Raw genomic sequence first — 13,093 nt, 5'->3', positions numbered from 1 at the left:
TTTACATGTACTCATCATGGCTGGATTTTCATTACTCTATAACTTGGGTGATTTGATGACAATTTTTCCCTGAAAAACCTGCCTGGCATGTCAGAGGTTTGTGTTTTTGCTTATGTCTCATCCTCTGTGCTCCTGTTTCTGCCCAGTTAATGCGACCCCTCAACGCTCTGGAGGAGCTCTACCGTCTGATGGAGAGTTTTATAAGCTGCCGCCGCACCGCCGCCTGCCAGTTCACAGCCTGCGGGGCTTCTGGAGTAGGGCTGCTGACTGTCGCGTCGGAGCTCTGCTCGCGTCTGGGAGCCACCCACGTCGTTATGTGCAACAGCGGCGTTCATCGGTGAGTGCACTTTCCATCTCTATCAGAGTGGCATTGTCGCTGAGCCCCTCCTTCTGTTGCCCCACAACCAATTAAAATGCAGAAAGTTATATCAGATTCTGGGCTAGTATAAATGTACAAAGTACATTGGCACAGCCTTCATTTTTGCCATTTTATATTACAGTTTCAGCCCTGTTTATGTCTCAACTTGGAGCCCTTCTCTGCATGAATTAACATCAGGTATTCTTGTTAATTGGGCTCTTTGTTTCTAAAATCAAATTAAGGAATTGAGCAGGCAGAGCGCTTTACACAGGAAGGAGATGGGTCAAATACTTCCTTTCTCGTTGAATTCTATATAAGGTTCACCTGCAGCTGAGGGCCCCATTTATCAATGCATAAGGACAGAAATATCTTGATCATTTGTCACTGCTGATCCCTAGTTGCTGCTTTCATCTTCATCTCATACTCCTTCCCTCCTCACCGCCCACCAATCTCTGATGCCCTCTTTCCTCACCCTGTGACAGTTTCCATATCTTTTTGTCTTTTTCTCACACCTGTGCATCCATGCATTCTGTGGGTATGAGTGACGGCATGATTAAGTGCTGCAAAGAGACGCGCCCACTTGCCTTAGCTCTAATCGAAAGTTTCAATGAGTCCCGCTACTTTATTAACCCACAAGCTGCATGTATCACTGTGTGTTTTCAGTGTAAATTACACATGCTTCCCACAATTCACCCCGGCAGGCAGTCAAAGTGCACCATAACATAACAGGTGACAAGTCCCGTAATACTTAGGGTTATTTGTGTAGCAGCTTCTTGTGTAGAAACAGCTTCGCTGCCTGAAGCTGCAGAATAAAGAGTGTTGGAGTGAGAATTTAAACTGGGCCTTTTTATAGAACCAGATTACTACTAATACACAAATGACTCCCACTGCGTTGAGTTTAAATTACATGCAATCAGCGAGCAAACGGCAAACATTTTCAGCAACTGGAACGCCAATAAAACCAAGACAGTTGATTAGTAGTGTGGAAATAGGTTCACCAATGTGACAGTCATCTAAGGCACCGCTGATGGGATTAGTTGGGCTGATGGATGAGTTTTCATAACAGCAGAAGTGGGATGGGTTGGAGGGGTCAGCAGTTCCCAATTTGCAACGTGTCTCTCCCATTCAGTTCTCAAATTAAAACAATTTGAGAACTTTGTCTGATTGTTTTTGGGTTTTTTTTACAGACACTGTTTCCAACAGTTATATATTTTTGGTTATGTCTCTAGTTGCGTGAAGCTAGTAGTGGTAGTTTTGCAAAGATTGTTTGGATGGCGAACATTTGTTAACCACAGTCTTGAAGTCTCGTCACAGACACTTTGTAGCATATTCTGAGACAAAAATATACCTTGATCTAAAACAGTCATGTCCAAAGAATGTTACCACGAGTTAGCTGAAATGGGGCAGGTCTTTGAGGAATGAAGTTGGACACCTCTGATCTACTCTATTACAGAAGAAAAGCATCTCCTGTAAAAGTTTAGATGCTGTGATGCTGAAACCATCATGTTTCACCATGGCAGTGCTTTTCCACCTCTTTGGCTGTGTTTTTCAATCCAACACTCAGCCAAACCATGTACAGTATATATCTCAGTCTTACATTGCAAGAGCACCTTTATGGACAGGTTTGACACAGTTTGTGACAAATTGCCAATAGGACTTTTTATAAGTTTCTTTTCACAAAAGGTTTCTTCTTCTATTCCCTAAATGGCAGAATTGTGCAGTGAACTTAGGTGGACTTTCATCCTCCCGTTGATTGACTGAACAGTATGTGTGCCGCCCAATGCTTGGAATTCAGTGTTATACCCTAGCCCTGCCTTTAGCTTTTCTACAACTTTATCCTTAACCTGCATGCTGTGTTCTTTGATATTGTTTGTTCATTTCTATTCTGAACAGATTCACTGGTTTTATACCACGTTTAGAGGTTATTTGTACTGGATTTTATTTTGATGTATCAGACAAAAGGGCACTAAACAGAATTGTTTGTTTCAGACATTTGTTTGTAAAAAGAAATTGAAAGCCTCGTATCATATCATTTACACTTTATAATCATGCACCACTTTTTGTTTTTCTTTCATATTCCAATAAAACACATTTACACCTACGCTTGGGCTTTTTTTCCTTAGTGTTTTTTGCATTTTCTATGTTTTTTTTTCTTTTGTCCATCTCATATATTTCTTTCTATTTAGCCAAATGTGGAGTATGTACTCCATTCTGGGTGTAAATGGGATGTGTTGGAACGACATAAAACAGATGGATATAAATCATCTCCCACTATCTCACCAGCCCTAATGAACCTGGAAATTGTGTAGATTCACGCACACACGCGCACAGACAGATTTTGAGCGTTTCCTTCATCCTGCTCCAGCTGACAAGATATTTAAAGATCCTCTCTGGGTGTCTCCCCCTCCTCTTTGTCAGTTTGCTGAAGCTCGAAATGGGAGCTTGAAATATTTTAGGATTTGAACAGCAAGAGGACATCTTTTGCACCTCTTTGCCATGACGTAACTCAGCACATTCTCTAGATGATTGTTGGGTTCATTACTTTTATCACGGTGTGTCAGGCCTGTCATAAAGTTATGCGAATGAAATCCGAGGGGACCTTTTAAATCTTTATCTGATTGACTTCACGAAACGACTTCTGCCAGCAATAACTCCCCTGTTTCACATCTGCTTGTTTTTTCCCCCTTCTCAGTTAGCGCTAAATCCGACCATGAGCGTAAGAGATAATAAACAAACATCTCAGATTTCTTAATAACTCCGTGGTGGTTGTTATTGAATGAAAGGGAACCTTGCAGCGTAGGAGCTTTGGACACTTTAATTTGGAGTGAAAAGACTGGATCGATATGTTAGTGCTTCTTGTTATCAAAGAAAGGTCATCTGAGCAGCCTTGACACTTGTCACTGACTCTCTAAGGATTTATCAATGTGTTGCATTGTGTGTGTGTGCACGGGGGAGGAGGGGGGGGGGGGGGGGGGGCATGTGTGTGTGTACTAAGGTGAAGAAGAGAAAACTGTGGTTACACACATTGTGGAAAACAATTACTTAGTGTAAAATCAAATATTTTCAGATGTAATTAACAATTCCTGTTATCTGTACAAATAGTCTTAATTTTTTTGTCATAAATTATGTTATGTATAATAAAATGGAGAAAATAGGGGATAAGTATTAAAACTACAGCAAAAAGGAGATGCCAAAAGGTATAGTAACCCAAGCAAATAGCCAGCTATATTTAGAAAGCAATCCAGCTGTTTTACTTATTTATTATCTATAAAATAGTTTATATCATATTTTGGTGGGTGTTTTTTTGTAAAACAGAATTTTTTCATTGGTTATGAAGGCATTTCTAAATCTCTGAATGCACAGCTGAGCATCTTTGGAATTAGAATTAGAAAGAACATAATTTCACAGGCAACCAACCAGAATCAGGTGCTCCTGGGATGATTTCCAACAGAGGAGTCACAAAGAATAATCATTCTGACTGGAATCACTTCAGAAAGACTTGGAATTAACAGGCATAATTTTTCAATGAGCACTATAAGTAATTCACTGAACTGCAGTGGCGTGTGTGCACACACTACACAAGACTCCACTGTTGAGGAAAAAGTTTGCTCCAAAAGATTTGGGCAAGCCAAAGAAACCGTGGTAGAATGCCAGTAAATTACACCAAAGTTTAAATTTACCGATTAACCTAAGGCTCAATAAATCACTTGACTTAAATCCAATTGAAAATATATGAAGAGATAAACAGGAGGCACCCACAGCTTTTCAAATTTGGAAGCAGTATGTGTTGAAGAATATTTGAAAATTGTTGAGCAATGCATCTTAAAGTTGTCTTAATTCTAGTTTACCCAGTTTCATTTACCGCCTAATTTGTTTTGATTTGCTATAGAATAACAAGGTTTTCACCAACATCTAGTGTGAATTTCATGTCAAAGGTACCATCACAAACAGATGCACTCTGTAAAAACATTGTGTTCCACACTTAATATTTTCTCATATGTATGACTGAATACAAAATGTGCTCCAGCTAATGAATCACAGAGTCATGTCAACATTCCTTTCACACACATTACATGCTTATGGGAATCGCTGCCAAAGGAGATGCACTGACTTGTCCTTGGACCCTGTTCCTTTTTTGCTGCAATGAGCATCAATCTTGATAAGCCTCTTCAGGTGCTCACAGTCAACCTCTAGTTTCAGTATCCTACCTCCGTTCGTTCTAATAAAACCCCAAACCTTAAATGATCTGAAGCTGCTTGTGTCCTGGCAGTGACTAACTCTTGTGTGGAAGATGAGCAAACGCCAAGCAGGAGGAGCAAAATGGTAATGACAGCTTGCAAAAAAAGGACCAAAATGTGCTCATGCAAATGTGATGTGCTTGGAATGAATTTTAACAGAAAATTAACATATTGTGTTCATATCAAGCTCAGACTTAGGCAGGCATTGGATTTTTGGTTTTGTTTGAGTCGATGTCAGTGAAATGTCTTTGTTTGCTAAGAGAGCCTGTTTAGAAAGTGAATCATTATGACTGTTCCCTGTGAATGGAAAACAAACATATTGCAACATTTCATTGTGCAGCTTTCTTTGTTTTCATTCATGTTTTATCATGGATTAAAAAAATTATACTGGTTGGAAATTATGCATAACTGGACTCGTTTACTTTAATTCATAAAGCCTACCCTTATGTTCTTATCTGACCAACAGCTGCACTCTGAGTGTCACACTGGAGCAGGCCATCCTGTTGGCTCGAAACCATGGCCTTCCCCCTCGATGCATCATGCAGGCCACTGATGTCATGAGGAAGCAGGTAAGATAGTCATTAACATCCTTCAGAAAGAGTATAGGGTACTGTTCAGCTACTTTGGCAAAGACTGTAATGCTTATGGAAAGTTGAGTGGAAGGAAAGAACTTTGGTAGAAAAAAGATGCATAAGCAAAAGATATAACTGCAGCCTTTAGAAGCTTGTGAAGTAAAGCTGATTCAAGAGTTCCACAAATATCACAAAATCCATGTTGCTTCAGTGTGATAATTTTCCCAGTAAGTAATGATGAGAGGAGCCGTGTTAGGAGGACTGAAACCGAATAGAAAATCTAATCTGAGAATAATGAACACCACCAAACCAAGCAAAGCAGAAAAAGTTGAGGGTCACTATTAAAGTAACTTGGATGTTCACACATTGCATTGATCCAGTCATTCGTGCAAAAAATATATCTCTATGAAATGCATTTTCTGTACAATACATACAGTACAGACCAAAAGTTTGGACACAACTGTGTGTCCAAACTTTTGGTCTGTACTCAGTTCAGACCAAAAGTTTGGACACACCTTCTCATTGAATTCAATGAGAAAGTGTGTCCAAACTTTTGGTCTGTACTGTATATGTACATTTTAGCATGTTTGTATTTAAAAATGTCATATTAATGCCTGCCTGTCAAGCTCAAATCATCAAAATTAACAAGTTTAAATTAACAAAAAACACTAAGAAGTTTAATATAAATAACACATCATTTTCCCAGTAAGTAATGATGAGAGGAGCCGTGTTAGGAGGACTGAAACCGAATAGAAAATCTAATCTGAGAATAATGAACACCACCAAACCAAGCAAAGCAGAAAAAGTTGAGGGTCACTATTAAAGTAACTTGGATGTTCACACATTGCATTGATCCAGTCATTCGTGCAAAAAATATATCTCTATGAAATGCATTTTCTGTACAATACATACAGTACAGACCAAAAGTTTGGACACAACTGTGTGTCCAAACTTTTGGTCTGTACTCAGTTCAGACCAAAAGTTTGGACACACCTTCTCATTGAATTCAATGAGAAAGTGTGTCCAAACTTTTGGTCTGTACTGTATATGTACATTTTAGCATGTTTGTATTTAAAAATGTCATATTAATGCCTGCCTGTCAAGCTCAAATCATCAAAATTAACAAGTTTAAATTAACAAAAAACACTAAGAAGTTTAATATAAATAACACATCATTTTCTACAAGTTTGAGGAACTTCCAGCTTTATTTAAATTAATTCCATAAAAACATTCATCCAACCTTTTGATGAATAAATAAGCCAAATTTTATTTAGCCAGAAACCGTTTTGCCTCAAAGAATATACCTTTACAAGATCGGCAGGTTACGGTCCCTGTCCTTTCCTTGTCATTTTCTTTAAAACATGCATCCACTATTACCCACTGCTTTCGTTTTTTTTAAAAAAGTAAAGCCAAAGAGTGTCAGTCTAAAATAGTTTTATTAAAAAAAGTCTCCGGCTTCAATCCTGGAGACTTGTTTGCATGTCTGTTTCAGGTCAAAGATGGAAATTCCCTCTCTTCTTAAGCACATAGAGATTTTCACTCCATAAAGCCTTCAGCCGTGACCAAATCCTGGCCTCCAGCTCAGAGTCTTTTTTTAAGTTTTGTCTGGATGGTTATGTAGTTGCTTGAGATGGAGTTAAGAAGCTGAGATTGTATAGGACTAAAGACATTCTGGTCGTGGAAAAATGGGATTTCAACTAGGAGTGCACAACACTTCATTGCGCCATTCTGTTTTAAATAAATTACTATTTAAAATTTGTAAGACTTCTTAGTTAATATAGTTAGCCGAGAGAAACTTATTCTATTTTAAGTCAGCCTGTGTGTTTGTTTTTGTGCATATCACGGTTCAAAAACTGCCAAGTCACCAGCTTGGAAGCATTTTCTTTATAAAAGTGTTGTCCTAGGTGCAGTTATGAAGCAGTTTCCATAGTTTGCCTCAGAGGCAATGGCTATGGTTGTCCATTTTGTGGTGGTTAAGGTATGCACAAACATACTGTAAATTGCCCTTCGGTGTGAGTCTGTGCATGCATGGTTGTTTGTCCTGTGTATCTCTGTGACGGGCTGGCGACCTGTCCAGGATGTACCCTGCCTCTCACCAATGACCGCTAGAGATGGGTAGCTGCCCCAGGCGACCCTGCAAGGACAAGTGTGGATGGATGGTCCCCACATATGACTATTGCCAAGAACATGTGTGTAGATGGGACTGGGGGTGTTTATGTCCTCTTTTTTGATACTGAGACACTGAGTTATGAAACTAACTGCATAATTATATGGCATCCTTTTCCCTCACTAAACAGTCACACTTGCGCTCAGAAGGTTGTCAGCACATCAGATGAGGAGAATCCAATCTTGTTTGACATCTACTGTGTGTGAATTGTGGACACTCTAGTTCCATAACAAACAAGCCATCTGTTAAAGTAAAATATATCTTCTAACATAACATCTTATGGAAAATTACAGTGTTTTTGTATTTTAAATATTCAAATTCTAAAAACTGAGAAATATGCAAAAATATGGTATATTTTTATGATGTGGGTGTATTACACTGAAAAGTCACAAAGTAATTTGCAGACACATAATGTACAAAATGAAGAGTATCCTTAACTCCCAACTACACAAGCAATGTCCTCCTAAATCAACTCTACTGAATGAGGTGTTATTTATGCATTTGTAATATACCTTATTGATTATTACAGGTCTACTAATGTTATAGCCTAAGCTGTAAATATACATTGGGATGCTGGTAATCGCAGAGGATAAGTTCCACAAACATAACCAGATAGAGGTGCAATTTTTTGAAAAAGTGTGGAGTGTGGAACTCTTTTATTTTCTACACCATTACACTCCATATTTTTAATGAAAGAAATCCATCGAAAAACTTATTTTTTCTCTCGTTGCTTTACTTGCCCTGTACAGCCATAGAAAACTGTGGCCATTCCAGGATTTTACTGGAATCTTATTAAAATAACTTTAAGAAGTCTCTGACGGAAGTTTTCTGGGAGTAAAAAGTTTTGGAGAAAACTTCCAATATTGACATTTAGTGCAACACTATGTAAAATCAAAATTTAGAATAAAAAAATTACATTTCTTTACTAACCTTAATGGGGAATTGTGTCCATCAGTGACAGCAGAGGGCATCTCTCTCTGGAGGTCTGGGAATGGATGACTGTGATAGGAATCGAATAATTGCTGATGCTATCCTGTTGTCTGGACGTAACTCTGGGCTGACAGAGTTGTAATTGAGAGGTCAGCTAATGCACTTTTGGCCAGATACGCTCGCCCTACTAAAACTTTGATGACCTCCCTAAAGGAAGACTTGGAGAGTGTGTGTTTTTCTGCTTATAATTGTGCAGCACACACTCAAAGAGGGAGTATCTGCAGGTGCAGGCGTTCTTCTCGTTACTATAAATTGAAAGTTGCTTCCTGCAACTCTGTAGGGATATATCTGCAGACTCTGCACATAGCCAGGAAACTACAGGCTATAAAAAAAGGAAGACATGCTCCTGACTGAGTGTAATAAAGCTCAAACAAAACACCAGCACACACAGGAACCCTACTAATCTTCCAAATTCTCCACGACTTGTCTTTTTATCCTCACTAAGCCTTGTTTTTTTGTCTCTACTGTTTTCCTTTGATTGTAAGAAAAAACAACTGCACTGCCCACAGCAATCATTTAAAATCCTCAGTGTCCTCATTCACAGCATGACATTTACGTTCTGTCATACAATATTCATAGGATGCTGTTAAGCTTGGAATTTATATACTTTTCCTTTCTGTCCTGACAGTCAAACCTGTAAGTAAGCAGCCTCACCAGGGAAAAAGCATCTCACATAAAAGAAACTAGTGCTAGTGATGTGCATTAGGCAAAGTGGTGTCCATTAAAAGCTGCACTGCGAGTTCAACACATTCTAACAATCTCTGGTTTTATAGTCTAAGAAAACCGAATCTGTTGAACAATGAAAGCTGAAAGGAGCTTGTGCACCGATTAGCAGCTGAACTGGTAAAATATACAAGAGTGTATAACTTTGTTGCAACTCCTGTTTATACAAATAAATAATTTATTTCTAGAGATGCAGCACATAGAAATAGAGAAAAAAAGTATTACTCAATTTTTCAAAGCCGTGGGGCTAACACATGTTCAACTTTCGGAGGGAACTGAATTCTTTAGTTTATCGTGAAGGTTTTTTTTATTTGATGTTTGTTTTTGTTTTTTTGTAACTTCTCCTCTCCAGTCAACATTGGTTGGTGATTCAGTGAAACTTGGTGCATGTCTGTTTTCTTTCAGGGTGCAAGAGTTCAGAATTCTGCCAAAAATCTGGGAGTGAGAGATCGAACGCCATCATCAGTTCCAAGGTAAAAAAAAATATGTTCATCCATGCACCATTATGCCCATAAAAATCTGTATTTTATACCCTTGATGTATGTGACTCAGATTAGAGTAGTGTCTGTACTGTGCAGACGTGAACATCCACAAAACCTAGATTATACAATTATTCACTTTTCTTTATTGCTCTATCATAAAAAATAAAATATCAGGATTTTATTTTTTATTTTTTTTAAATCTAAAATCCATCCTATAGACTTATAAAACTACTCTTTGCGAGGGAAACAGTTTGTGTGCCTGAAGCTACCAGCTGTTCATCTATATACATTCAGTCAGAGGTGGGTACAATCATCAGCTCCTACTTGAGTGTCTCAGCCATTTAGCTACAACAAGCACTATGAAGACAGGGCAGCCTTTTGAAGCTTTTAGTCAAAATTTATGAACACAGCTAAGTAGCAGTATGTGGAGTGTTTTACATGTGTTTTCATAAACCAAAATTGCTGCACCCTCTGTGCATTTCTGTCATATTTTCTTCAGTTGAGATGGTTACTTGAAAACACGATTGTGCTTCATAAATCATAAATCATTAGAAAATTCCTGCTCATCTTGTGATAATATCACATTAGTCTCAAGATGTAAAGCTACTCAGGTGATTAATAAAACTACAGAGGATGACATTGAAATGCATGAATCTATGAAATGTTTTTAGTCCCTACGGCTGCTCAGCCCACAGATGTGAAACCAATCAGCAGATCGCTGCTTGCTCTTTTTGCTCGTGTTTGAACGCCGTACAGTGCTGCATGCTGAATGTAATGGTGTGTCACATCCTATATGTGTTTCTCTGATCAGGTTGTACAAGCTGTGCCAGCCTCCTCCCCCAGATGGAGATCCATAATGCATTGCATTGAAGAACATGCTGAAACATTCTGCAGGTTCAGCAATCAAACTTCTCCCTCCACCAGTATGTTAATCTAGTTGAAGACAGTACCTTGTATATGTCCACTCCAGCTGCCTATAATGTAAATAAAGTTTTAAATAGTATTTTAATGCTTTCTATTGTGATTGTTGTACTTTATACAAAGATTGTTTTTTTATGTATCAAAAAAGATATTGGATCTGAATGAGAAAGCAAAAGGGGTCATAAATCTCATCATGTAACTGTTTTATATGTTTTTGTGGAAGATGTTTTAATTTCCTACTCGTTTGAATCACAGAGTTACACTGCCATGCAAAAGTATTCACAGCCCTTTAACTTCATCACATCAATGTGTTAAGATGAACAGAAAGTAACATAATTTTGGAAAGAAAATATACTTTTAAATTTTTATTTTTCCAAATAAAAATATGAAAAGTACAGAGGGTAAATGCTTCGTAGAATGACATTTTACAGCAGTTAGAGCATTTTTGAGGTTTTTATTTTTGTATGTTTTTGCCAGCTTTGCAGATCTAGAAGCTGAAATTCTAGCCCTTTCTCTCATGATAAAAAAGTCAAGCTAAGTCAGATTGGATGGAGAGTGTCTGTTAACATCAGTTTTTAAGTTTTGCCAAAGATTCAAAATTTGATTTAGGTCAATTTGATTTAGGACTGGGTCATATGAACAAATGAATATGCTTCGATCCAAGCCTGTTCATTGTAGCTCTCAATGTTTTGAAAATATTTGCCATGGTTTCAAGTCTTTGCAGCATTAAGTGCCTTTCTTCTATGATTATTTTGTTTTCAGTTCCATCTAGGTTTTCTATTCCTGCTAGGGAAAATCACCCCAACAACATGCTGCCGCCAGCACTGCTGTATTTAGTGATGTACTTATTAATGCTGTCTTTGCCTGGCCTGACAGCTTAGGTAGAGGCCATGTCTTGGTGAGTTTATGTTTCTGCCATATTTTCATTTTTAGATTTGGAATTCAACATTGAGCTCCGTTCAGAGCTTAAGATGTGGTTTTAGCACCTACTGTACTTTCAGCTTGTGCAAATGTTTCTAATTGCATCATGATATGGTTTAACTGGACTTTTTTTAGAGGCACCTGATTACAAAAGGTGAACAAAAATGCACTTTTCGCATTTTTATTTGTAATAAATGTAAAAAAAACAACAAAAAACCACACACTCACTACACAATTTTTTTTTCTTGTTGGTCCACCATAAAAAATAAAATATTACGGTTTATATTTGTAAAGTCACAAATTTTTAAAAAAATTGAAACTTTTTCAAGGCACTGTTAAGAAGATGTTGATTAGAAGCATACAGTATGAAATATGACATTAATTTTGCTTAAATCAGAAGCTTATCAGTCCTGTTCTGTTTGTGTTACACTTGCTGCATCAGTTCTTTCTGAATTGCTTTAAAAAACTCGTGTTTGTGACATGATGTTAAAATGCCTTGTCAGCTAAACCTGCCGACAGTGTTATTTTTGCTGTTTCTTACTGAATTTCAAAGTCTGTTTGAGTTGCGTGCACATTGAGACTCAGCGAGACATCAGTATCTCCCAGTACCTACAAATCAGAGTCTAAATGTTCATGCAGCACATTAACAGCATTATGTTTTTCGTACAGACAGTACTCAGGATTAAACCATCTGTCTTACTTTTAATTGGATGTGGCTCACTCCTATGCAAGCAAAAAGAGATATTAAAAACCTATCGATAAGCTGTTATAGCGATTCTATATTCAATTGTATGAGTAATATAAAAATGAAGGAGTTTTATGCATATTTCATTCACACATTTGCAAATCTATTAAAGCTGATAACCACAACTGAAATTTGTGTGTTGTTGTTCTTGTGGAAGAACTGAGATTTCCACTGAGACCCCTGCAGTGCTTTACTGACTTTTTTAAAGTGCTTTTGAAGTGTTTTATTTGTCTAATGGGGAAAAACAATATTCAAAAGTCCAAAAAAAAATGAGCATTTTTAATAAGAAGTAAAGACACAATTTGAACCATAGACTAAAAAAAGTAAACTTTTGTGTTGTATATTTTCTTATGTAGTTTTAAAGTTGTTGAGCAATGGGACCCGACAATGCTGTCAGAAAAACATAAGATGAAGGAATGTAATAAAAAGAAAGCACAACTAATGTTTTGTGAAAACTTCTGTAGAGAAGTATGTTGAGTGATGGCTGTTTAAATCTTTATTTACTGCGTCTGCTTCCTGGGGCAGTATTCTGATGCATCTCTCCTCACTGATTTAAGTCAGGTAAAATGCAATGTAATCGTTCTGACTGCAAAAACTTTGAAAACTACTGGATACACATGCAAATCAGTGCCACATATGAAAGTGGAACAAATCAGATTTTTTTGTTGTTTTTTTCAGTGGGTGAAAAATTTGGAATTGGGCTCTTCAAATTAAAATGAAAACGGCGCGGCGTTGGCGCAGGGTTAAAGTATTTCACGTATGGAGGCCTTAGTCCTCAACGCGGCCCAATGACTTTTGTTTCATGTTTTCTGCCTCTCTCACAACCCGCTTCCTGTCTGACAAATTTCAAATAAATTCCACTTGAGCCAGCTAAACTGTAAAAAAAGGACATAAGTTGTACATTGGGTTGCATTTGCTGCTATGTGAATGTAGCCTTAGAATCGAGCACTAAAGTGACCTTTTCTTCTTTTATACC

General features: G+C 37.6%; 1 protein-coding gene across 1 annotated transcript in view; it reads left to right on the top strand.

Annotated features, from left to right (window-relative positions):
• prex2 (phosphatidylinositol-3,4,5-trisphosphate-dependent Rac exchange factor 2) overlaps nucleotides 1–12,248 on the top strand; it is a 99,623-nt gene extending 87,375 nt beyond the window's left edge. The window contains exons 38-41 of the mRNA XM_032551555.1: nucleotides 147–337; nucleotides 5,063–5,165; nucleotides 9,454–9,521; nucleotides 10,342–12,248. Coding sequence (XP_032407446.1) covers nucleotides 147–337; nucleotides 5,063–5,165; nucleotides 9,454–9,521; nucleotides 10,342–10,387 — 408 coding nt within the window. The 3' untranslated portion in view covers nucleotides 10,388–12,248. The remainder of the gene's footprint in view (nucleotides 1–146; nucleotides 338–5,062; nucleotides 5,166–9,453; nucleotides 9,522–10,341) is intronic.
• The last annotated feature ends 845 nt before the right edge of the window (nucleotides 12,249–13,093 follow it).

Source organism: Xiphophorus hellerii, chromosome 21 (genome assembly GCF_003331165.1).
Source record: "Xiphophorus hellerii strain 12219 chromosome 21, Xiphophorus_hellerii-4.1, whole genome shotgun sequence".
NCBI classification, from domain to species: domain Eukaryota; kingdom Metazoa; phylum Chordata; class Actinopteri; order Cyprinodontiformes; family Poeciliidae; genus Xiphophorus; species Xiphophorus hellerii.
Note: the sequence above shows the minus strand (reverse complement) of the source record. Positions and strands in the feature narration are given on the sequence as shown.